The sequence below is a fragment of the Ursus americanus genome, chromosome X, assembly GCF_024610735.1.
Source record: "Ursus americanus isolate L20-20 chromosome X, mUrsAme1.1.p, whole genome shotgun sequence".
In the NCBI taxonomy this organism is placed as follows: domain Eukaryota; kingdom Metazoa; phylum Chordata; class Mammalia; order Carnivora; family Ursidae; genus Ursus; species Ursus americanus.
The window spans coordinates 32,909,911-32,936,266 of record NC_142164.1 but is presented as its reverse complement, the minus strand read 5'-3'; the positions used below and the strand labels follow the sequence as shown (position 1 = coordinate 32,936,266).

General features: G+C 39.2%; 1 protein-coding gene across 8 annotated transcripts in view; it reads right to left on the bottom strand.

Annotated features, from left to right (window-relative positions):
* Positions 1 to 6,905, bottom strand: part of LRCH2 (leucine rich repeats and calponin homology domain containing 2) — a 115,886-nt gene extending 108,981 nt beyond the window's left edge. For all 8 annotated transcript variants that reach the window (XR_015723447.1, XR_015723446.1, XR_015723445.1 and 5 more), the window contains exon 1: positions 6,482 to 6,905. Coding sequence is in view for 4 of the 8 variants with exons in the window: in XM_087860226.1 (XP_087716352.1) it covers positions 6,482 to 6,905 (424 nt within the window). In the remaining 4 variants the exon portion in view is untranslated. The remainder of the gene's footprint in view (positions 1 to 6,481) is intronic.
* Positions 6,906 to 26,356: the final 19,451 nt, after the last annotated feature.

Genomic DNA, 26,356 nt, shown 5'->3' with positions numbered 1-26,356 from the left:
GCAAATACCTAACTTTAAAGGAAGCTTTCTCAAACTAACAACCCCAAATAAAATTAAGCCTTATGCCATAGTTTCACATCACTTACTTGTACATTTTATAAATGTATACCATTTAGAATATTGTTATATAATTCTTTTCTTTTTAATGAATTGTTTTAGTAATTTTTTAAAGTTTTTTTTTGTTTTTTTTTTTGTTTTTTTTGTTTTTAGTAATCTTTACACCCAGTGTGGGGCTCAAACTCACAACCTCGAGATCAAGAGCAAGAGCGGCATGCCCTTGGGGTGCCTGGGTGGCGCAGTCCATTAAACATTCGACTCTTAATCTGCCTCAGGTCATGATCTCAGGGTGGTGGGATTGGGCCCTCCATCAAGCTCCATGCTCAGCGAGGAGTCAGCCTGAGATTCTCTCTCTCGCTCTCCCTCTGCCCCTCCCCACTACTCGCTCATGTGTGCTCTCACTCTCTAAAATAAGTAAATAAATCTTTTTTTTTTCTAAACTCACACGCTCTTTCCAACTGAGCCAGCCAGGCACCCCTATAATTCTTTTCTAATTGTTACACATATTCCTATACACATTCAACTATTTTATAAACTCTTCAAGGACAATAACCATGTCTCTTTCTTTTCTATTGGCTATAATCATGTTTCAAACTTGGAGTTCAATAAACGCTTGCTTAATTAATTTATCCTAAAACCATCAGAAAAAGAGGCATGACAACAAGCTATGTAACTGCCATATACAACACAAAACACACTGCACACAAAGCAGAAACTATGTAACATATTAAGTTAAACAAGCATTTATTTTTCAGAATAAATAATTAGTATAGTGTGTAATATATAGTGTAGTTTAATAATAGCTTTATTATATAGACAGAATGCATTACAATGGAAATAACACTGGAATAATGAGTGCTAAAGTCAGAAAACCTAGGCTCTGACCCACACTCTGCCATACACTAGCCATTTAACTTTGGGCAAATCACTTAACCTCTCACAACAATGAGTAATTACTGTGTACTGTGCCAAGCTCACAGGGTTATTATTAGGATACAATAGCATAATATACATGAAAGTGCTTAGAAATTTATTTTTTTTTAAGATTTTATTAATTTATTTGACAGAGAGAGAGAGACAGCCAGCAAGAGAGGGAACACAGGCAGGGGGAGTGGGAGAGGAAGAAGCAGGCTCCCAGCGGAGGAGCCTGATGTGGGGCTTGATTCCAGGACTCTGGGATCATGCCGAGCTGAAGGCAGACGCTTAACGACTGAGCCACACAGGCGCCCTGAAAGTGCTTAGAAATTTATAAAGAGCTATATAAATGGTAATATTTTAATGATGAACTTAACCTCCAATTTAAGATAACATTTTATTTTAAAATGTGAACTTAAGAAAGAAATTAAGGGGCAACTATTTATGCTGTAGAAGAACTCATCACTGAATAAAATAAATCACTGTGAGGTCCAGGAACTCAAATTCAATCTAGAGCAATTAAAATAGAACTCAACTGCAAAAATGTGCTTCGCATTCAATTTTTTAGGGAGACATTTATTACACAAAGCAAGGTAGATATTTGAATCAGTCCACAAAATCACAATCACAAGTTCATTCCATTGAATGCACTAAGAGCGCCTTCACCTTCCAACATAATCAGATGCTGCAAAGTTTATCTGGCTCCATTTTATAACCTGATACAATGCACCATGCCCCACAGTTGAAGGGGTGAACCAGCACATGTAGGAAATACTAGAGTTGACTCCAGGTTTACAGGAAAACATGTGATTAACCAGGACACAGCCCCATCTGATGCATGTAAGAATTCCTAAATCTGTTTCACAGACCTATTGTTTATGGACATAAAGAGGTATGAAGGAGCAGAGGGAGCAGCTGCAAGGAGGCTGAGACTTATTTGTAGCATTGGTGACAAAGTCAAATATGAAAGTTTCAGGATTTGTTTGAGTAGCTATTAGAATCATTTTCAAGCTCTCTTAAGGTCAACAAATTATCACGGTATCCAGACAGACTAAAATGTTATATGCAATTTCCTTTTGCCCTGCCAAGTCTACCTATAGACCATCTAAGACAAGACATTACAACAGGAGTCAGCTACTTTCCTGAAATGGATTACGAACCTTCTCATCCCTGTTTTTATGTCTTTATATAGATGAGGGTTTTAATCAAGAAGAATCTGGAAGGCAGATATATTCAAAAAGGTCATGAGCACAAACCACCAATTGAAGATTCAAATAAATCAGCAAACTCTCCCTTTTAAATATTAATCTCCTGAAAAGGCTACCGTAATTAGCTTTGAGCTACATCCCAGCAAAAGAATGGGAGTGAGCTGAAGAGGGGAAAAGAAACGAGGAGAGCAGGAGGGCACAGAGAGGTGAAGATCACATATTAGAAATGCAAAAAAAGGTAAAAAGACACCAAGGACAAACTTCACCAACAGCTACCAACTATCCATCTTCCCTCAGAGCAAGACTATTAATAGAGAAAACGAAATTTTGCTGCTACATGTTTTGGGGGCACTATTTTCTTAATGCAAAGTTATCCAATAGTATTAAATGTAAACTGGGGTTATGCATGGTAACTGAAGAAACTATAGCTTCCTGGCAATTTTCTATTCACTATAGACATGATATAATGAGGAGAAAAAAAAAGAGTCTCTGCAAGGCAAGAGACAACAATTGTTGGAGAGGATGTGGAGAAAGGGGCTCCCTCCTACATTGTTGGTGGGAATGCAAGTTGGTACAGCCACTCTGGAAAACAGTGTGGAGGTCCCTTCAAAAGTTAAAAATTGAGCTACCCTATGATCCAGCCATTGCACTACTGGGTGTTTACCCCAAAGATACAGACGTAGTGAAGAGAAGGGCCATATGCACCCCAATGTTCATAGCAGCAATGTCCACAATAGCTAAATCGTGGAAGGAGCCGAGATGCCCTTCAACAGATGACTGGATTAAGAAGTTGTGGTCCATATATACAATGGAATATTACTCAGCTATCAGAAAGAACGAGTTCTCAACATTTGCTGCAACATGGACGGCACTGGAGGAGATAATGCTAAGTGAAATAAGTCAAGCAGAGAAAGACAACTATCATATGATTTCTCTCATCTATGGAACATAAGAACTAGGATGATCGGTAGGGGAAGAAAGAGATAAAGAAAGAGGGGGTAATCAGAAGGGGGAATGAAACATGAGAGACTATGGACTATGAAAAACAAACTGAGGGCCTCAGAGGGGAGGGGGGTGGGGGAATGGGATAGACCGGTGATGGGTAGTAAGGAGGGCACGTATTGCATGGTGCACTGGGTGTTATACACAACTAATGAATCATCGAGCCTTACATCGGAAACCGGGGATGTACTGTATGGTGACTAACATAATATAATAAAAAAATCATTAAAAAAAAAAAAAAAGAGTCTCTGCTTCACCAAGTCTATTAAAAAGTATACTGAACTAGATCTTGAATACATAGTTCCTAGTTTTGGTTTTGACCCTCTTGACAAGTGACTTTAGTCACTAAATTTTTATCAATGTTCGCATTCACCTAAACAGTACTTCTTGAGTACCTAAAAAATAAGCTATTGTAGAGTTTCTCAGCCCTGCGTGCACAATAGAATCACCTGGGAATGCTTTTTTTAAAAAGGGTTCTCTTGGCCCCTGAGATTCTGATTTAATTGGTCTGGGGTAGGGCCCAGGCACAGGTTTTTAAAAAAACACTCCCTTGCGATTTTAATGTGCAGCCCAGGTGAAGAACCACAGGTCCATTTTGTCTTACATATATGTGAGGAAGAGCAAAATAATGCAAAAACCCCTCCTTGCTTCCTTTCAAATTTATCAATTTTCCCTTCTTATCCAATTTAGTTTTACCCCAGATTCTCAGCACCCCACACCTAGATTATCATAATACCTTCCTACCTATTTTCCCTTCTACCAGTCTCTTCCCAACCCAATAAACCATTATATGCTTGCCTAACTAATCAGCTTGGTTCTGAAACATTATCCCACTGAGGGTCATTTTAAGTATAATAATACCAACAAACAGAACTGTTTTCATCAGAAGATACTATATATGTATATATATATATACACACACATATACAGATGTATATGTATGCATGTGTATGTGTATGTATTATCTCAAACATGCTCTATTTTTCTTCAGTTCCAGTGTACCCACCTTCATTTATACATAATTAATACTAGTCTCTTTAAAAAAAAAAAAAAATACTAGTCTCTTTACATACAAAAATATTGCTCCTAAATAGTTCATGACTGATTTTTGTCGAAAATGAATGACAAATGAATCACAAATTTCTCATTTGATTTTTGAAGGGTTCACAATATGTGAAGGGAACACATATTCAACTGAAAAAAAAAAAGGAAAATGAGGTGGAATCAACTCAAAAATTCTGCGTTACCGTAGACACTGATAAAGTTTATGATGAATGAATGCTTACCAAGAACAAATATTGCTCTGCTTTGTGTTAAAGCTTGCCTCAGAAAACCAAATGAAGGCTTAAAAGCCAAAGGTTATAACCACATAAGATGAGATTCATGTTTATGAAAAATATTAAGCAATATGTAATGAGAAGACTGAACAAGTATATGACTTATTCCCTGCCCTTAAGGAGCTCTCCAGCTTCTCAGGGACAGCATGACACAAACATATAAAGGAAATAAAGCCAGCACTAGCAAGAAAGTGGTAAAGATAGTACCATAAGAACTCAAAAACAGGAGACTGCTATGGACTAAGGGAGTTAGAGCCAGCTTCCTGGAAAAGCTGGGGCTTGAACAAAATTAAATAGATGGAGTAAAGAGAAAAATCCCAAGTATGTGGGTGACCTTCTACAAAGATGAGGCAGAAATTCATTAAATATATTTGAGGGACAGGGAGTTGACCTAGTTGGAACAGAGGGTTCTATGTAGAAGTGATTGGGGCGGTAAGGTTGCAGTAACAAATTGGAGCTGGACAGTGAAAGCCCTGAATCCCAAGCCAGGATGCTCAAACTTAGTCCCACAGATAGATCCTTTACAGGTTATAAAGCACAATAAACAAAACAATATATCCTCATAATGATGTAGTCTGAAACCATTTTCCTGAAGCCTTTAAAGAGCATACCAAGTCCTATAATATTTTGCCAATATATTCATAAATATGTGAACATATTGTTTAGGAAATCTGTTCAGAGTGAAGGAGTAAATACTCAAACATGCTTTCCAAAATGCAAAATCAGTGATCGATTACGCATTCATAGTTCTTAGGATAATTCCTAAGAGAATAACTGGGTGGAAGGCTTCAATTTTAGGCTTTCCTCTTCTCCCCACCCTCCTCCAAACATATACCTAAATTTAATATCCAGAAACTCCGCTGAAATAGTGTTATTCTGAAAATAAGAGGCCTTTTATTACTTCTCTTATGGGTGAATTTACTTACCGTACTGTTTCGAAATTACTATACCTATCAAAATAATTCTGTCCATGATTTCTTTCAACAAAGCAAATATAAAAGATAACAAATGCAAAGATTATGAAAAGCAAAAAATCCTTTCATCAAACCAAAATGTATTTACAATAATCAGCATTGGTTATAAGGCAGAGGGGAAAGAGGGTATGTTCATAACAAAAAATGCCATCCACAACAAAGAGTACCAGAGAGTATACGAAGAACGCTACAATAGCCAATTTCTCAACCAAAATAAGCCATTATCCCACAACTCCCTAAAGAATAGAGTTAATTTTGTTTCTCAAAAATGCCCTCAAATTTTTTGGCTATTTCTGCTATAAAAATTAAGACTCTAACGTAACTCAAAACAAGGATCCTTTCGCCTAGTAACCAGACATGTTAGTGATTGATGATTTCATTTGCTACTGCAACAAATACTAATTTAACCACCACTACCTTCTCAACACCAGGAAAATGAAAAATCTCAGTCTTTAAAGGCATACGTGACCAGAAGGCAAGAATATTCTAGGATGATTAAAACACACAAAGTAACACATAAAAACCGTGGCAATGCTGCTGCCGTACGACGAAAAGGAATATGCCATTCTTCCAGGCACGTACGCCTTTAAAGAATATGTGTAAATTGTGATTTTATTGTCTTCCCCCCCCCCCCCGAGAAGATGAGAACATCCAGGAGAGTTGGAAGTGCATTAAGGAAGGTGTCAATACCTCCCTCCCTACTCCTTACTGGAGCAACTCGCTTTAACAATAATGCTCTTTCACCCCTCACATTCCGCCCTGTTTCCATACACCCTACAGTCAGCAACCCACCCACCCCCACCACCACCGTTCCCTTCTCTCCCCCTCACATTCACGAGAACAGGCTGCTCCGACTTTGTCAGTCTCGCGGCCCCCGCGAACCCGCCCAGACCAGCGGAGTCCAACAACGCAGCCACGCAGCCACCCACATCCCCCACCTCCTCCTCCGGAGCCCAGCTTCCCCTCCCCCCCCACCCCGTCCTGTCACCTGCTTGGGTGGTGTCCGTCAGGTCGTAGCCGCTGCCGGGGAAGTCTCGGAGTTTCCTACCACTGAGGCTCAGGATGCCGGAGTTGCCCGCCTCCTCCAGGGCCCGGTCCAGGCTCCTCACCGTGTGTTGAGGCTGCAGGCTCCCCGGGTTCCACTGCGGCCCGTTGGGGAACGGCTGACCGAAAAGAGTCGGTACCGGGATGGGCACCACCAGGGTCCCGCCGCCGCCGCCGCCTCCCCCTCCGGCTCCGCCACCTCCCCCTCCGGCTGCGCTACCGCCACCGCTACTTCCACCTCCACCACAACCGCCGCCCCCACTGTTAACACCACCTCCCTGACTCGCCGCCATGTTCCTGGGAGAGAGAATAGCCCCCGACAATACTCTCAGCTTGTGCCGCGAGTGTAGGGGGTTCTTAGGACGCATGCGCAGGCTGGGGGGCGGAGGGGGGGCGAGGTAGAGGGTGGGAAGGAACCAGGGGGCGGGCTGGGAGGAGGTGTTGGGTAGAGAAGAGACGGTGTTCCAACGTGCAGAACGCTCGCTTTGAGAAATGTGTGATCAGGGGAAGGATGCTAAATCTCGATTCCGCTGCTTTGGGTACCAAGATCTTGCGAAACGACACCGGCTTAACTACAGGTCATTTAGCGGTCTGTCCCCAGATCTGTAAATTGCTTCACCTTTCTCGCTCTGCAAAACAAAGGCAAATATATTAGGTAGGGGTGAAAGGGACTCCTTTCAGAATATGTTGAAACGGCATTTAGAAGGACTATGAGCCACCTTACTGAAACGCTTACCGCAAATGCCTCAGGAATTGTTTATCAGTGTTGACACGGAGAGAAACGGTGGAAGGTTATTTGGGGAGGGAAACTGGTACAGAACTGAGTTTTAAGCATATATGAATTTTGCCATACTTTAGAATTCCAAAATAGGAAAAGATTTTTTAAATGTTTTCAAGGAAGCCTCTCGTTTCAGTATGTGTGGGTCTCAGCCAAACTGCTGCCTTCCAAAACTTGGAAAAGTTCTCTGCATTCTGTTCTATCACTCTTTGAAGTTGTGCCAAGATTTCCAAAATATCTCAGGTTTCTTCTCATCATGTCAGTATGGCTGATGGAAAACTCTTTGATCGTTAAGCAACCTTAAAGTTTATTTTCGAAATAAAGGTTTTGGTTTTAGGTGGAATTCTGTAGGTTTAACACTGGGGATAATAAGCTAATCAATCTTCCATTTTAGAAGGTCATTTTTGGAACCTGAACCCAACCATTCAGGCCACTATTAACCCTTCTACCTCCACTCAGAATACTCAAAACTTTTTCACTGATAGTAAAGTGACCCCCCCCCCGAAAAAAAAACTATCCGAATATTTGGGCATATTCAATCATCATCAATTTGAATATCCAATGCATCTCTTTTACATCCATTTCAATTTGAGCAATCTGCCAACAATCTCATTTTCTTAGAGAAATCACAAAAGTTTATCTGCCATTGGATCTACTTTGGGGAAAAATGCAGGAAAAAATGTGTGGCCATCCATACAGGTTAATTAAAATGATTACGTTGCAAGAAATTACATTTGCCATAGGCATGACCCACAAAAGGAGCAGAACTGAGAATCAGACTCTTCAGTGAATTAGCTAGTGAAATCAAAGTACTTAAGCCCACTGGTGTCAGAAAGAAATGCTGTACCTTATATCTCATCTTTATATCACAAATCAAATCAAGTATTACTTGAGAACTTCCAGAATCAAGAAGGGGAGAGGACAAACTAAATTCATTCGTTAGAGAAAAGACTAGGAAAGGAACTACTTTAATAATAATTACCCAATAGGAATTTTAGCATTATTTAAAACAATGTATTGGACTCCAGGAAAAATATGACTTCAGGATATCTGTCAAGTGAAAAAGGCAATGTATAACCAAATTTAAGAAGTAAAGTAATCTTTCAAAGAATTAAAAGATAGTCTAAGTGCAAAAAACAGGAAGCCTGCAAAGTAGGTTAGGTATACATGAAAATCAGACAAAATAACACATTCTAGAGCTCTTTCACAAGAACACCAAGGCCATAAGGAGTATTAAAAGATAAACTGAGGCATATTTTAAAAATTTAAGAGTTGATGTGAACATTTATCAATTTAAATTAGGCAATGCCAAGCCAGAAGTGGCTAGGAGTGCTCTGCCAACAGGAACCAGGGGAAAGACATGTAGAAAAAATGGGGAACCGAAGAAAGGAAATTATCTGATTGGCTATAACCTAAAGCTAGTTGGCTGTTTGTGATTGGTTGTCCTCAGCATTTTGACTTCATAACCTTGAAGCTTTTATAGGCTTAGATTTTGGTATGCTTAAGTAAGTCACCTTAGCAATAGAGCCACCTAAGTGTAATGGCCCCCTTGTTTCATTCATTTAACAGGAGGTAAAAGGTTTAGAAAAAAAGAGTATGAAATTCATTTTTTTTTAAGATTTTATTTATTTATTTGACAGAGAGAGAGACAGCCAGCAAGAGAGGGAAAACAAGCAGGGGGAGTGGGAGAGGAAGAAGCAGGTTTCCCAGTGGAGCAGGGAGCCCGATGTGGGGCTGGATCCCAGGACCTGGGATCACACCCTGAGCTGAAGGCAGACACTTAACGACTGAGCCACCCAGGCACCCCAAGAGTATGAAATTTAGAAATTAGTTCCAACCACCTAACTGACTGTAATACTCAGAAAAGTGTCTTAAAATCTGTGTACCTCTGTTTCCTCTTAAGTAACACTAGAAAATAACAAGAAGAAGAATATTTAAAATAGTGCTTACTATTTACCAGGAACTGTTCTAATTGCTTTGCATATACTAAGTTATTCAATCCTCATAACAACCCTGTAAAATAACTACTATTATTCTTCCATTTTACAGATGAAGAAAAATAGTATATAGTTCACATAAGATTGTTCTAAAAATAAATAAGATCACATATGAGCTATTACTCCATGCCAAGAAACTATTCTATGCAAAGAATAGTATAGCATTAGGTACTCAGTAAATGTTTATCTCTTTATTATACCCTTGCTCCTGTCATAAAAGAAAACTAAATAATAAGAAATATACAAATAGAGAAAGTCAATGGAGAAATCAGTTAATTTCTTGATAATTGTGTGCAAAAAAATATTTGACATATTGCATGATTGCATCAGTCTATACTAGAGAATATTTTGCAGTGATTACCGCTTCAATGTTATTTCTGATCTGGACATATTGATAATTGGTTAAATTAGAGTCAATACTCAGCATTATCCAAGCCAAAGTTAGAAAACGAATGTTGATAAATTACCAGGACTAGACGACATATATCAAAGATTACAGAAGGAAAACAAGGGGTTTTGAACAAAATATGCAGCCTCTATTAAATAAAGCACTGGCAAATGACAAAGATGATTTGTATTCAAAAGAACTCTAAAGGCGACTTCTGAAATCCTGAGCCAGTTTATAGTCACTGCCATTCCAAGCAAATTGTTAGGTGCCCAACATCTCTAAATAATATAGAGGAGGAAAAGCACAGTCCAAAGCTCCAAATTCTTCTATCAGAGAACAAGATTATTGGGACAGACCACAGGATGTTCTTACCAGTGTGTAAATAAATCAAAAGTGAAATATTTATCTCAGGCGCTAGAACAAATCAAAGAACCTGGGGATTAAATAGATCAAACTATAGTATGAATTTTTTTTTCCATCCTGGTTAGAATCAGGAAAGAGCCATGGGAGTCTCTACAGTTTGTTCCCTAAAAACATCAGCTCAGTTAAATGCTAAATCCAGGGAGGGGGGTGGCTGGCTGCCTGGTTCAGTCCATAGAACATGCTACTCTTGATCTCAGGGTTGTGAGTTAAAGCCCATGTTGGGCATAGAGCTTACTTAAAATAAATAAATTCAGGCAGGGTGGGGGGACGCCTGGGTGGCTCAGTCAGGTGGGCATCTGCCTTCAGCTCAGGTCATGATCCTAGGGTCCTAGGATCGAGCCCTGCATCGAGCCCTGCATCGGGCTCCCTGCTTAGCAGCAGGGAGTCTGCTTCTCCCTCTGCCTCTCCCCCTGGCTTGTGCTCTCTTTCACTTACTCTCTCTCTCTCAAATGGATAAATAAAATCTTTAAAAAAAAATTCAGGGGGAAAAATAAGAAATAGTGGATATCATCAAGGTATATATCAGAAACTCAAAAAAAACTTTTTTAAATCAACAAGGATATATATATTTTTTAAATATTTTATTTTTAAGTAATCTCTACACCCAATGTGGGGCTCGAACTTATATCCCCAAGATCAAGAGTCACATGCTCTACTGACTAAGCCAGCCAGGCACCCCTGCAAAAGCTATTAATATACCCCATGCTGAACTATTTCACAGCTGCAGCTAGAATGAGATGTACGGTTCTGCTCACTACGATCTCAGCACAACTCCTGAATTAGAGAAAGCCCTGAGAAGTACGCCTAAAATGATTAGAGAAATGGGGATCAGGGAAACTCACTTGGTCCTCCTCTCTAGTAACTTGATCTTCAGTCCCTTCCAAAATCCCTGTTCTGGTATGGGACCTTCAGAAGACTATACATTAACTTATTTTAGCATAATTTATAGCACACTGTTTACAACATCCCTGATCCTCCTTCGCCTGTCTGTCTTTGCTTCTACCCTTGCAGATAAACCCTTGCATTGCTTTAACCAATCTTAACAAACTCACTAACCCCAAAGTTAACATTTATTAGCCCCAAAGAGATTTGGACAAACGTATCGACGATCACTATTACTTAGAAGAAGCTCGTGCCTAGTCTTTAGTGCTGACATCAGCAAGCACTATTATATTCTATCTTGGTTAGAATCCCTGCTATGACACTTACAAGATACGAGATAGACAAGTCTTAACTCTCAAAGTTTTGATTCCTCATCCATAGACCAGAAATCATAACACTATTAGCTATTTCATAGGATTGTAGTGAGGATTACATGAGATAATTACATAAAACCCCTACCATATTATAAAGGTCGTTATTATCTTTTTTCTAGGTTCGCTTTATCAATAGAATACTGAGCTGAGTGAACCATGAATTGTCAGCATGGCACTTCTTAAATTCTTTTTTACTATTGTGCCACCAGCGCTAACAAACATTTTCCTCCGTGCTGCTGTTGAGGTTACGTCCTTGTTAACTAACCCCAAACTTCCACCTCTCCTAACTTCTGTGTTATCACTTGCAATCCCATAACCCAATTCCAATTCTTATTTAATGTCTTTAATGCAATTCCAGATTTTGACCTCTGTGTTTCTAGTATGTTGACCTGATATCATGACATCCATTTAAATATCTGTTCCAGGGAGCCTGGGTGGCTCAGTTGGTTAGGCAACTGCCTTCAGCTCAGGTCATGATCCTGGAGTCCCGGCATCAAGCCCTGTGTTGGGCTCCCTGCTCAGCAGTTGGGCTCTGGTTCCCCTCGGACCCTCCCCCATCTCGTGCTCTCTCTCTCTCATTCTCTCTCCCTCTTAAATAAATAAATAAAATCTTAATAAATAAATAAATAGATACCTGTTCCAAATCTCCATAAAAATATATCTTAAAATGGGGCAGCTGGCTGGCTCACTGAATAGACCATGTGACTCTTGATCTTGATCTTGGGGTCCTGAGTTCGAGCCCCACATTGTGGATAGAGTTTACTTAAAAACAAAACAAACAAAATATGTATATATATAGGTCTTAAATATTTTGTTTTGTGTAAGTGACACAAGTCTGTTAAACATTCTGAAGAGCTTTCTTATTAGAGGAGCAAGTAAAAGATACAGAGTATAGAATTTTGCTAGTTTAGCTTGGCCAAAAGAAAGTAGATAAAACATCACATTAGATTATTAAAACTGTAGGGGCACGTGGGAGGCTCACTTGGTTAAGCATCTGCCTTTGGCTCAAGTCATGATCCCAGGGTCCTGGGATCAAGCCCTACATCAGGCTCTCTGCTCAGTGGGGAGCCCGCTTCTCTCTCTGTCCTCCTCACTCCTGCTCTCTCTTGTTATCTGTCGCTCGCTCTCTCTCAAATAAATAAATAAAATCTTAAAAAAAAATTTTTATTTATTTACTTGACAGAAAGAGAGACAGTGAGAGAGGGAACACAAGCAGGAGGAGTGGGGGAGGGAGAAGCAGCCTTTCCGCGGAGTAGGGAGCCCAATTCGGGGCTTGATCCCAGGACCCTGGGATCATGACCTGAGCCAAAGGCAGACGCTTAATGACTGAGCCACCCAGGTGCCCCTAAATAAATAAAATCTTTAAAAAAATTTTTTTAAGATTATTAAAATTGTAATGTCCAATTAGAAAACATAAAGTTGAGGAAGATTTTTTTTTAGTCTCCTTTAGTATTAAATTAGAAAGTCTCCTTTTTATATATAAACATGGAAACATGCCAAAATGCCTTTTGGGCAATCTTGTCTTGTAAAATTATCTTCCTCTTCTTGCAGTATGTGAGAGAGAATAATGAAGTAGGGCCTTTTTAAGCAAAATCCAAATTCTTAATAGGAAAACCTAGGCAACAACCATACTACCTATAAGCCGGCTGTGCCAGTGATAGAGAAAAACAGACATTAGTGGCATTTCAGTAAAACATATTAAAAGAATTATGATATCACGCTAGATAAAAACCTCAGGAGAAAATATTTAATTAAGTAGAATGATATAGAAACATGTGGCCCAAAACCTGTGTATAAAATGTAGGGTATGGGGCCCCTGGCTGCCTCAGTCAGTGCAGCGCATGATGCTTGATCTCGGGGGTCATGAGTTTGAGCCCCACGTTGGGCATGGAGATTACTTTTAAAAAAATAGAAGGCTGTAATGAAATGATGAAGAATCAAGTTGGGCATCTACCAAAGTCTAATTATATTTGTTCATCTTAAAATTTGGTTCAAATCTTCATTATTATATGTAGCATTTATTTCATGTGAAGTATGCCTGGTTTACAGGTTTATGTTTTATGCTTCTCTGTCTCAATAAAACAAACATATGACATAAATCTCCTGGGACTGTGACTGAGGTTTCACCTGGTGGCAGTGTACCCAAATTACAAGGGTTTTGTTTTGGTTTTGTGTTGGGTTTTTTTGTTGTTTGTTGGTTTTTGGTTTGATGATGAAATTCCTTTTAAAGACTATCTATAAACCTAAAGCTCCAAGGTCCCCTGGCTTGCTTGGTTGGTGGAGCATGTGACACTTGACTTCAGGATTTCTTGAGCTCGAGTCCCACATTGGGTATAGAGATTGCTTGAAGAAAAATAAAAGTCTTATAACCCTAAAGCTCTAAAGTGATAACGGGGTCACACATGACCCTAAAATCCAGTTTTTCCTCCCTATGTGGCAACAAGACTATCTCTTCTTGACTACAGTCATAATCATGACCCCAGTTAGCCTATTTGTAGGTTGTCAGAAGGAAGGGTCAAAGCTGTGTTCCATAAACAAGAGAGTGTGTGATCAAATATTGCAGGGTATTTTAGATGTGTTTTGTTTTGGTGAGGAAGTCAGAAATTTCACTTTTCACTTACCTTATAGGTTTAGGTTGGGCAATGCCAACCCTTAAGAGCTACTTATTTCTGCTTAAGTACTTTGTCTGCAATTATGATATGATTCCACAAAGTAAGAGAAAATATATTGGTTGTGATGACCTCATGTTTTACACTTCCTGGCTTTAACACGTGCAGTTAATATAAGAAAATAACATACTTTCCCACTCTTTTGTGGTTTTAAAAATCTCTTTATTGAAATAGCTAAACATAGTCATTCATTAATGGAGTAGATAATTCTAAGGTACTAATTACTAAACAACTAGGTTATCCTTGATGACTTAATCGACTTCTTCCACTTTGTACATCTTAAACACTCCTTAATAAAATCTTCACCTTAAATACCTCTACCTAGATTAAAGTCTTTTTCTCCAGGACACATACATAGAGCACCAAAGGACTTTAAAATTTCCTTCGTTGGCAAGGGCTTCTCCTACTGGTCATAAGCAATAGCCTTTTGTTTTGTTTTGTTTTGTTTTGTTTTGTTTTGTTTTGTTTTGAAAGATTCATTTATTTATTTGAGAGAGAGAGAGTGAGCACACGTGCTTGCTTGCAAGTGGGGGTAGGAGTTAGATGGACAGAATCTCAAGCAGACTACCCACTGAGCACAGAGCCCTGAGCACAGAGCCTGACCCAGGTGGGGCTCGATCTCATAACCCCAAGATCATGACCTGAGCTGAAACCAAGAGTCAGACACTTAACCAACTGAGCCACTCAGGCGCCCCAAGCAATAGCCATTTAATAGGTTGGCAAAACTAAAGACATAAAAGCACCAACCTGTCTGACTAGTAACATCATCTCTACCACTATAACCTTCATTCAAGTCACTGTTTTTTCTCAACTACTACAGTAGCCTACTAACTGGCCTTTCTGCTTCTGCTCCTCTACGACTTAACAATTATGTGGCCTTGGGCAAGAACCTCAGCCTCTTTGTGCCTCTTTTGTCTCATCTGAAATATAGGCATGATAATCCTACCTACATTACAGGGATATTGTGAGGGTTCGAGTTACTTAATATACGTAGAGCACCTAGAAGAGTATCTAGCACATGGTAAGCACTCAAAGAACATTTGCTAGTATAATTGTCATTATCGTTAACATACTCTGCTTGTTAGTAATAATAAATTATCTCTTTCAATTGCACAAGAGTCCTGTGAAGTGGGCATTATCATTATCCCCATTATATAAGTGAGGAAACTGGTTCAGAGAAATTAAGGAACTTGTTCAAGGTCTCAGTTGAGAAGTGGCAAAGTAAGAACTTGAACAGAAGCGTGGTTGACTCCTAACCCTAGGCTTCTAACCACTGTAACTTCTGGCAATAATATATCTGCATTAGTGTCCTTTCTCAGTCCAAAAAATCTTGGCTGCTTAACTCCTTCCAAGTTATCTCCATATAACAGTAATTTCCAGTTGCTAAGTACTGCCTGGTTAACTTACATTAAATCCTTAAGTTTATTCATTAACAACTTCCATCGTGTTTTAAACCAACCCACTTTCTTAAATGTACTTATATTGACTGGTTTCTTTTTTGAAATACCATAAACCCAAGATTATTACAATGGCCTTTTTAAAGGTTTTATTATTATTATTATCATTGTGAAAATTTACCCATAGTCATAGTTCACGAAGACAACCAGGGGTTGGTGATAATATTTTTATGGATTTGTTCCCAGGTTTTCCTGTGGCATAAATGTTTATTTTATTTATTAATTATGATATATACAAATACTTATATAATTTACTTCATAAATTCATATAAGCATTTTTTATTATTGCATACTCTTTACAGATATTATTTTTAAAGTTTACTTATTTATTTAAGCAATCTACACACCCAACATGGGACTCAAACTCACGACCCTGAGATCAAGAGCTACATGCTCTTCAGACTGATCCAGCCAGAGACTAATCCTCCTTACAGATATTACAACTATATACTGCATATTATATATTTCTCTATATTACATAACCATATACTACTTGATCTGTACATCTGTTATTGCATATTTAGGTTCTTACCAATAACCCTTTATTATGCATAACCTTGCTTTTTAAGATTATTATTAATAAAGCATTTTTCTTATTTATTGTTTCCTTACACTAAATTTCAAGAAACTCAGTTACTCAATTGTAGGGTAGAAATATTTCAAGTCTCTTAATAAATATTGTCAAGTTGTTTCCCAAAAAGTTAGAAGCTACTTACACTGTCAATAGCAACATAAGCAAGACTATTTTCCCAGTACTGGGAATGTTCCGTGTTTAAATATCTTTACTATATTATATATGGCATACACACAAAAAAAAGAGTGTAGTTCTTCTGCTTTAGGCCAATATAGCCTAAAGGGACCAGATTTATTGTCTTACCCAAAATAACCAAAAGCTTGGACAAAGTATATGAAACTATGGTTTTCAGGACACTGAATATCAGTCAACAAAAGCAGTAATCCATGAGGTATGAGACAAATGAAGTGAGACCTGCAAATGCTCAATTTTATTGCTCTGAGAGAATTTCCAGAAACTTCCTCAACTGGAATAAAGAAGATCTATGAAACACCTATGATTAATAAACTTGATGGTGAAAGACTGCTTTCTCTCTAAGATCAGGAACAAAACAAGGATGTCCACTCTCACCAACTCATTGAATATTGTACTGAAGTTTCCAGACAGAGTAAGAAGGGAAAGAAGAAAGAAAGAAAGAAAGAAAGAAAGAAAGAAAGAAAGAAAGAAAGAAAGAAAGAAAAAAAAGAAAAAGGAAGGGAGAAAGGAAGGAGAGATAAAAGGGGAACAGGAAGGTAAGAGGGTATGGGGCATGGAGAAACGGAAGAAAGAAGGGAGACAGGGAGGGAGGGTGAGAGGGAGAGTTTGAGGCAGGCAAGCATCCAGATTGGAAAGGAGTCTTTATTCACAGATGATATGATCATCTATGCAGAAAATCCAATGGAATCTACAAAAGAACTAAAAGAACAAATAAATGAGTTTGACACAGTTGCAGAATAGAAAATCTGAGGAAGATGTGAAAGACCTGTACACTGAAAACTACAAACCATTGCTAAAAGAAATTAAATAAGTCATAAAATAAGATAGATAGATGATAGGTAGATAGATAGTTAGATTATAGATAGATAGATATCATCTTCAAGGGTTGGAAGACAATATTTTTATGATGTCAGTTCTCCCCGAAGCCTCAGAAGGCATTTTTGTAGAAAATGGCAAGCTAATTCTCAAATTCATATGAAAATGCAAAGGATCTAGAATAGTGAACACAATTTGGAAAAAGAAGAACGAAGTTGGAAGACTAAGAATAGCAAAATTCAGGACAAAGCTACACTAATCAAAACAGTGTGGTACTGGTTTAAAAATACAAAAATAGGGGCACCTGGGTGGCTCAGTCAGTTAAGCGTCTGCCTTCAGCTCAGGTCATGATCTCAGGATCCTGGGATTAAGCCCCACATTGGGGCCCTCTGTTCAGTGGGGAGTCTGCTTCTCCCTGTCACTTTCCCTCTGTGCTTTCCCTCTCTTTCTCTCAAATAAATAAATAAATAAAATCTTTAAAAAATAAAAATAAAATAAATTAAAAATAGAGATATAGATCAATGGCACAGAATAGAAAGTCCAGAAATAAATGCATACATATGGACAAAAGACATTTAACAAAGGTATAAAGGCAAATAAGGCGTGCCTGGGTGGCTGTCAGTTAAACGTCCGACTCTTGATTTCAGCTCAGGTCATGTTCTCGGGGTCATGAGATTGAGCCCCAAGTCTAGCTCTGTGCTCAGCAGGGAGTCTGCTCCATATTCTTTCTCACTCCCTCTCCCATTGCCCTTCCCCCGCACCTGATCACATTCGCATGCACTCTCTCTCTCTCTGTAAAATAAATAAATAAATATTTTTTAAAAAATAAAAATAACGGCAAATAATTGGAAAAAAAGATAGCTTCAACAAATGCTGCCAGCACAAGTAAATATTCATGTGCAAAAAGGACAGAGATCCATACCTCACATCACATGCAAACACAAACCAACAGTGCATCATAGACTAAAATGTAAAACCTAAAACCTATAATAAAACATAGGAAGAAATATCTATGGCCTTGATTTTAGGCAAAGATTTCTTAAATATGACACCAGTAACACAATCCATAAAAAATTGACAGATTTAAGGGGCACCTGGATGGCTCAGTCAGTTAGACATCTGCCTTTGGCTGGGGTCATGATCAGGGTCCTGGGATAGAGCCCTGCATCAGGCTCCCTGCTCAGCAGGGAGTCTGCTTCTCCCTCTGCTCTCTCTCTCTGTCAAATAAATGAATAAAATCTTTTTTTTTAATTGACAGATTTGACTTTATCAAAATTATAAATCTCTGCTCTTTGAAAGACAAAGATCCTTGTTAAGGGAGTGAAAAGACAAACCACAAAATGAAAGATTATTATATTCATTATGTTAATCATGGTGATGGTTGCATGGGTATATACCATATGCCCAAACTTAACAAACTGTACACTTTCAATATGTGTAGTTCATTGTATGTCAATAATACCACTATAAAAAGGTTAAAATTGGTAAATATTCATTGTAAAATAAACATGGAAAAGATTGTTTAAGACTGAAATTTTAGTAAAATAAAAATACAAAAATATTAAAATGTTTTAATAGCATTTAATAGAAAATTGATCAAAGAATTAAATTGGGTTAGTTGAATTCACTCTTAATATGCTTTCTCAACAAAACAGTCAGTGAAATGTAATTCTGAATCAAATGTTTGTACATATAAGCAAGAAATCAACATGTTCAGGGCACCTGGCTGGCTCAGTCGATGGAGCATGCAACTCTTGATCTCAGAGTTGTGAGTTGAAGCCCCATGTTGGGCATGGAGCCTACTAGAAAGAAAGAAAGAAAGAAAGAAAGAAAGAAAGAAAGAAAGAAAGAAAGAAAGAAAGAAAGAGAGAAAGAAAGAAAGAAATCGACATGCTCTTAGAGTTCAAATATATACTGTATCAAAATGGGTCAAAATGTTAAAATAAAAATGGTCTAGATCCAACTGGGATAATTGAAGTAATATTAAACGATATCCTCTTTATGAGTTTATAAGGTGGTTGAAGAAGTAAGACTTGTTAGGGCACCTGGGTGGCTCAGATGGTTAATTGTCTGTCTTCAGCTCAGGTCATGATCCCAGGGTCCTGGGATAGAGCCTCACATCTGGCTCCTTGCTCAGTGGGGAGCCTGCTTCTCCCTCTCCCTCTCCCTCTCCCTCTGCCTCTCCCCCTGCTCATGCTCTCTCTCTCTGTATCTCTCTGTCTCAAATTAATAAATAAAATCTTAAAAAAAAAAAGGAAGAAAGACTTGCATATAATACACAGTTAAATAATAGTTAAATTATCTACAGGGTTTATGTTTCCATTTATGATTGCAATGGAAAATAAAAAAAACTAAGAAAGTTAAGGAAATCTTCATGGCAGGGCTGGAATTTGATTTGAGCCTCAAAGGACAACGGGGCAGATAGAGTGGATAGAATATTACACCTCAGGAAGGGATGGAGACAGAAATGAACGTGTAGTGTTTTAGGGACAGTACGCAGCATGGCCTGACAAGAGCATGGGGGCATGTTGGAAGGAATGAAAGATAAACTTGCTTAAGTAGGATGGAACTGGGTTATGAAAGATCTTCAGGTCAGAAAGAAATGTTTTGATTGGATTCATGAGGCAGATCTCTCAAAGAGAATATGATGTCATTATACTTGGTGAGTTTAAGCAGGGAAAAACTGGAGTGGAGGAGATTTACTGTTACGGAAGACTAAGGCAGTAGTATTAAAAATGTTTAGGAAACAAATTTAAGAGGTTTTATAGGAGGACTGAACAAGACTTAGAGACAGGTTAGACATGTATTTCCACCACATCATTAGTTCTATTCCTTGTTTCCTTGATATTTGATTGATATCTAGTGCTTTTTTTAAGTTTTTATTTATTTGAGAGAGAGAGAGCGAGAGCACAAGCAGGGGGAGTGGCAGGCAAAGAGAGGGAGAAACGGGCTCCCGGCTGAGCCTGGAGCCCGACTGGGGCTTGATCCCAGGATCCCAGGATCATGACCTGAGCTGAAGGCAGACACTTCACCGACTGAGCCACCCAGGTGCCCCAATTGATATCTAGTGTAAATTTCATGTTTAAATCTCCTTTCGCATCCATATTTAAGAAGAATTACATGGTCATATTTATATAATCTAAGACAGGGAACTTTTCTATTCTTATTCAAACATAATGTATCACCTAATTCCTCCTGATTAATTTACTCAGTATGAAGCATTCTGACTTCACTTTCATTAGCATGCTTTGTATAATTGTTTTATTATAACCTCATTTCATAATCTGATACACTGTTTATTCTGGTTATTCTGTTTTTTTTACACAAGATTCATTTTTATTTACTTATTTATTTTTTAGGTAAGTTCTACACCCAACATGGAGCTCGAACTCACGACCGCAAGGTCAAGAGTCACATGCCCTACCGACTGAGCCAGCTAGGCAACCCACAAGATTCATTTTTAAATGAATATATTGAACTATGATTTGTAAAACTTTATTTTAGTATTTTTTAAGTAGTCGCCACACCCAACATAGGGCTTGAACTCACAACCCCGAGATCAAGAGTCCCATGGTCTACCAAATGATCCAGCCAGGTGCCCATAAAACATTCTTTACTATTTTAAACTTAATTTCTGTGATTCAGTAGTATGTCCTAATAATTTAACATTTATTCTAGCTATTTCTTCTTACTGTTCTTGTATATTCTGAATGGAGTATCAATTTCAGTTGCATTCCAAATGGTCTTCTGGACTCTTCTTTGTAAAATAAACAGATTTCTGGCACAGAAAATTTCTTTTTTTTTTTTTTTGTGGGATTGCTTAAAGAGTATTTGTGCTTTTGGAGAGAGGAAAAAAGACAGCTGGCAGAGCCTTTCTCCCCTCCTCTGAGCATAGCTTGCTTCATTCCCATTGCACAATTGCCCAGAGCAGGCTGAGCCACATCAGTTACTACCCCTCGACAATAGGCTAAGCAATCGATCTCCAGCAAATGATTACTCTGGCAAGCTGAACAGAAAAGAGTATATATTTTTTTGAAAAGAGCATTTTCAGAATGATTTTTATACAAATATCTAATATAAGCTTTTTTATTTTTGAAGATTTTATTCTTTTATTTGAGAGACAGAGAGATGGCGCAAGCTGGGGGAAGGGGCAGATGAAGAGGGAGAAGCAGACTCCCTGCTGAGCAGGGAGCCCAATGTGGGGCTTGATCCCAGGACTCCGAGATCATGACCTGAGCCAAAGGCAGATGCTTAACTGCCTGAGCCACCCGCCCCTCTCCTATAAGCTTTTATGACCCTGCTGCACACCGTCACATTACCCTCTCTCTACTACCACCGCATCAACCACTTTGACCTCAGGGTCAAAATAAGTCTTCTATCAAAAAAAAACAAGAACAGCAAAACTCTGCTTCAACTGTCTCAAACTCAAACCCATTCCCTTCCTGCTATACCCAGTGCATCGTCTATATTCAGACCCCAGTTATCTCCTGGACTATTTTTTTTTTTAAGATTTTATTTATTTATGAGAGAGAGCACCAGTGGTTGGGGGAGGAACAAAGGGAGAGGGAGAAGCAGACTCTCCATGAAGCAGGAAGCCTGGCGTGGGGCTCGATCCCAGGACCCTGAGATCATGACCTGAGCCGAAGACAGACGCTTAGCTGACTGAACCACGCAGGTGCCCCCCCGCCCCATGTCCTGGACTATTACAGCAGCCTCCTAACTAGTCTCCCTCCTTCCTGTCTTGCTTCTCTCTGGGCCTTTCTATTCTCCACACTGCTGCCAGAACGACTTAACAAAATGGCCCCTTACCAGCTCCCCTGTTGCTTTCAGAAGAAAGTCCAGCGGCCTTAGCATAGCATATAGGGCCTTTCATGATTTGGCTCCTGCCTATTTCTCCAGTTTCATCTCTCATCCCTCACTTGCTTTGTAGTCTAATCATACTAAATTACTTACATTTCCCACCATATACCATGCTATTCCTCTTAACTGAAATGACCTCCCCAAACTCTTTCCCCTGGGTAACTCCTACTCATCTTTCAGGATCCGGTTTAGGCATGACTTTTCCACAAAGCCTTCCTTTAACTTCTCATCACCTGGCTTCCTTCCAGTTCACTTTGTTCTCGGAACACTCTGGGCTTATCTCTATTATATTAGTTGTTACAATATATTATCACTTTTTTGTCTTGTTACCTCTCCCTCAGATGTGAACTCCTAAAAGGCAGGAACCATATCAAATCCATATTTGTCTTCTGGCACATCGTAGATGCTCAAAAATATTTGTTCTATGAATAGAGGAAACCAAAGGTGACTATCACAGAAGCCTTATGATCAACACCTTATATTTGGCTCTTGGGTACCACTTCAAAGTCTGATCCCAACCCCTTTTGAGGTATACATACAGGCCTGTGAGAATTGAAATCATTTAATCCTAACATCTGCAATAGAATGATCCTTTTTTTTTTTCAGACTCACATTCTAAACTTGCCTCTCTCCACATCACAGTTGGGATCTACTCTCCATCCTTGCATTCAACACAAAGCAGCCATGTTTCAAAGTTTTATTACTTGCAACCGTATGTCCCTTTCAGATTCACCATTCCATCTGAAGACAGTAACAAATAATTTCACTCACTGTGACTGTTCCCCCCGATTTCTGGGAGCCTCAGACTCTGGCTTTGTGAGCAACTAAATTCCACTGCTTACTGCCCTAAGGCCAAATCCAAGAAAGGTTTTCTGGCTCATAAATTTTGCCTGCTGTTTGGAGTAGAGGGCACAGAGCCTGGGTGTCATAACAGAAAGTGCTAATCTGTACACCGGGTGTACTGAAGCATGTAAAGCCAATTCATAACATTCTATGACATTTTTATGAGCTTAAAAGCATCTTGCCAGACCTATTCAAATTGTATGCATGTGGGAGAATTGTGCTCATAGCTATTTTTAGAGTTTTAGATCATCTTTTACAAATATGCCAAGGTACCCTCAGTAGTCTGTTAGAGATCAAAAATGTTTCCAGAGAGGCGTGCCAAGGCTCCAGCTCCTTCTGATGTGGCAGGGCTGATTACAGAATGCTGATTCTTACTGTGGGTTAAGAGGATGGACAGCAGGCTTACTACCTTTGTAATAAGAGACAAAGCAGACTGTTAATGTGCTGACTCCGGAGAGAGGATCAGTAGGTGACAGGGAGCAGCAGCCCCTGCAAACGGCCGGCAGTGGGAAATCTCAGGGGCTGTGGGAGAGGGGAACTGGAGTTATTGAGAAGTCTGTGTGCCACCTTTAGTCCGAATACCATATATTGCCTTTATCTACTGCCGTCTCATTCTATTCCCTCGTTCTTTCTTACCTGTGACCTTGGGGTCATCCATTCCCTGTAATTCATTCCTGCCCTAACAGGTTTTAGTTAAACACAAAGTCACAGTCAATAAGGTGACACATCTACTCAAATTGGTGACACAATTGTGTACAGTTTCAATAGAAGTGCATAAACCGTGTTGAAGAAAATAATAGGTTCATATCTTCACTCTACATCTTTTTTTAAAGATTTTATTTATTTGTCAGAGAGAGGAGAGTGGCAGAAGCAGGCTCCCCTCTGAACAAGAAGCCTGATGTGGAACTTGATCCCAGGACCCTGGGATCATGACCTGAGCTGAAGGCAGCCACTTAACCGACTGAGCCATCCAGGCATCCTCTAGTTTTGTTTAAAAAAGATTTTATTTATTTATTTATTTGACAGACAGAGAAAGAGCACAAGCAGGGGAAGCAGCAGAGGCAGAGGGAGAAGCAGGCTTCCCGCTGAGCAGGGAGCCTGATGAGGGGCTCAATCCCAGGACCCTGGGATGATGACCTGCCGCAAAGGCAGATGCTTAACCAACTAAGCCATCCAGGTGCCCTCTTCACTCTACTTTTTGTTAGTCAAAATATACCTTAATATTGGGTTCCAGCATGGGGGCTACACTTGAAGAGAATAGACACAGATATCTAGTAACTTTGAAGATCAAGTCTTATAAACACCATTTATTGGGAAATTTAAAAAATACATTTCCCTAGGCAGTGTTTCTTGACAAGTAGTCTACGGACTACCCACATCAGAATTATCTGGGATACTTGTTAAAATTTTAGATTCCTGAGATCAATCCCAGACCTACTGAATCAGAATCTCTGGGGATAAGACCAGAAAATCTACATTTTTAACAGGATCCCCAGGCAATTCTGTTGTACATTAAACCTCGAGAACTAATGGTTTAGAAAGCACATAATAATGACCTTCAGCTATTTGGAAAGGTTCTTATATGGAAAAAGGAAAAGATTAATTTTGAGTTGCTCAAGAAAGGAAAAGATTAGTTTTGTGCTGTTTGAGAAGGCAGACCTTGAATATGGATGAAAGCTACAACAGAAAAGTGTTCAAAATGAGGAAGATTTTTTAAAAAAACAATACATAGGGACACCTGGGTGGCTTAGTCAGTTAAGTGTCTGACTCTTGATTTCAGCTGAGGTCATGATCTCGGGGTCGTGGGATCCAACCCCAAGTTGGCTTCGTGCTTGGTGGGCAGTCAGCTTGGGATTCTCTCTGTCCCTCTCCCCCAACCCTTCCCCCAACCCCTCCCCCTGCTCATGCTCTCTCTCTAGCTCTCTCTAAAATAAATAAATAAATAAAATCTTTAAACAAAACAATTAGACATAGCCATCACTACATAACTTTCTTGCACATCAGTGTATTCTCCATCTCTGAAAGTGTTCGTATGGAGAGGATACAGGGCTGTCTTTAAAGCATGATGGAGTAGGACTTTTACATTGAGTGGGAAGTTGAACGAAGTGATTTCTTGAATCCCTTCTAGCTCATACATTTGATAAGTTTATGAAAAAAGCTCCAAACTAGTAAGATTATGCCATGGCCTCCAAAGCTGGTCATTCTGATTTCTTCGATCTTTCCTTTATTAACTTGCTTGTGAGCAACTACTATGTACCGAACGCTGTTTGTAGAGATAGTTTGTTAGTTTGTAGAGATATAATGGCCAATAGGCAACGATGTTCCTATCTGCATGGAATGTACAGTGTCATGAGAGAAATGGGTAGAGGTATAATTATAGAATGTTAAGTGCTGTGGTGAAGGAAAGATAAGGTGCTAAGGGAACATAAAGAAGGTGCACCTAACTGGATTTGGGAGTCAGGGAATGCTTTTTGGAGGTGATAATATCTAAGCTGAGAACTCAGCAATTGGCTGGAGTTAGCAAGGCAAAGAGACAGAGAAGTGCTTGTGCAAAGGGCAGGTGGCAAGAGATAGCATGCCCATTCAAGGAAATGAAGGCAGTTCAAAATGGCTAGAGCTGAAGTGTCAGAAGACACAAAGTGAGACCGAAATGGTATATGGGGTCCAAATCTCTCTGGGCCATAGATTATAATAAAGGACTTGGACTTTATCCAGAAGGCAATGTGGAACCATTGAAGGGTTTTAAGAAGGAAAATAAGATGGTCAAATTTTTATACAGAAAACCATTTTTTAGTGCATGGAAAATACTGGAAAGGAGGCAAGACTGAAGTCCTGGAGACCAATTACAAAAGGCTTCCTTCAGTAGTTCAGAAGAAAGACAACATTGCTTAGACCAGTGAAAGGGTATTGAAGATGAAGAGAAAGAAATTGCTAAAGAAATAATTACAAGTTATTATTGATAGGAGTTGGCGATTGATTGAATGAAGGAGTTAAGGAAGGGCAGGAGTCAAGGACAATTCTCAGGTTTATGGCCTGAGACAGGGAAACGGGCCGTAGGCTTTACGCAGAGAAGATGGACATGATGAGGTCAACTTGGAACATGGAGAATTTGAGCAGAGTATGAGATAAAGAGAGACAATAGGCAGTTGGATATTTTGTAGCAGGAGAAGGAGCTGAGCCAGAGATTAGGTTTGAAAGTCCCTGGGTTTGTAACTACATAAGCACACATAATCACCCAGGGACAGTACATCAAGTGAGAAGAGGATCTAGAGAAATCCCTGTGAAAACTAACAATTAAGCTACCAGATGAGAAAAAAGAACCTACAAAGAACACTGACAATGTCCAGATTTTTTGGGGGGGTTTTGTATTGTTTCGTATCTCCTGTTGTGAACCACTGAACTCTAATAATGGTATAGTATATGTCAAAATGTATTAATTGTCCCATTTGACTACTTGGTTTTCTGATAATTTCGTGCTTGGTGGGCACTGGAACTCTAATAATGGTATAGTATACGTCAAAATGCATTAATTGTCCCATTTGACTACTTGGTTTTCTGATAAT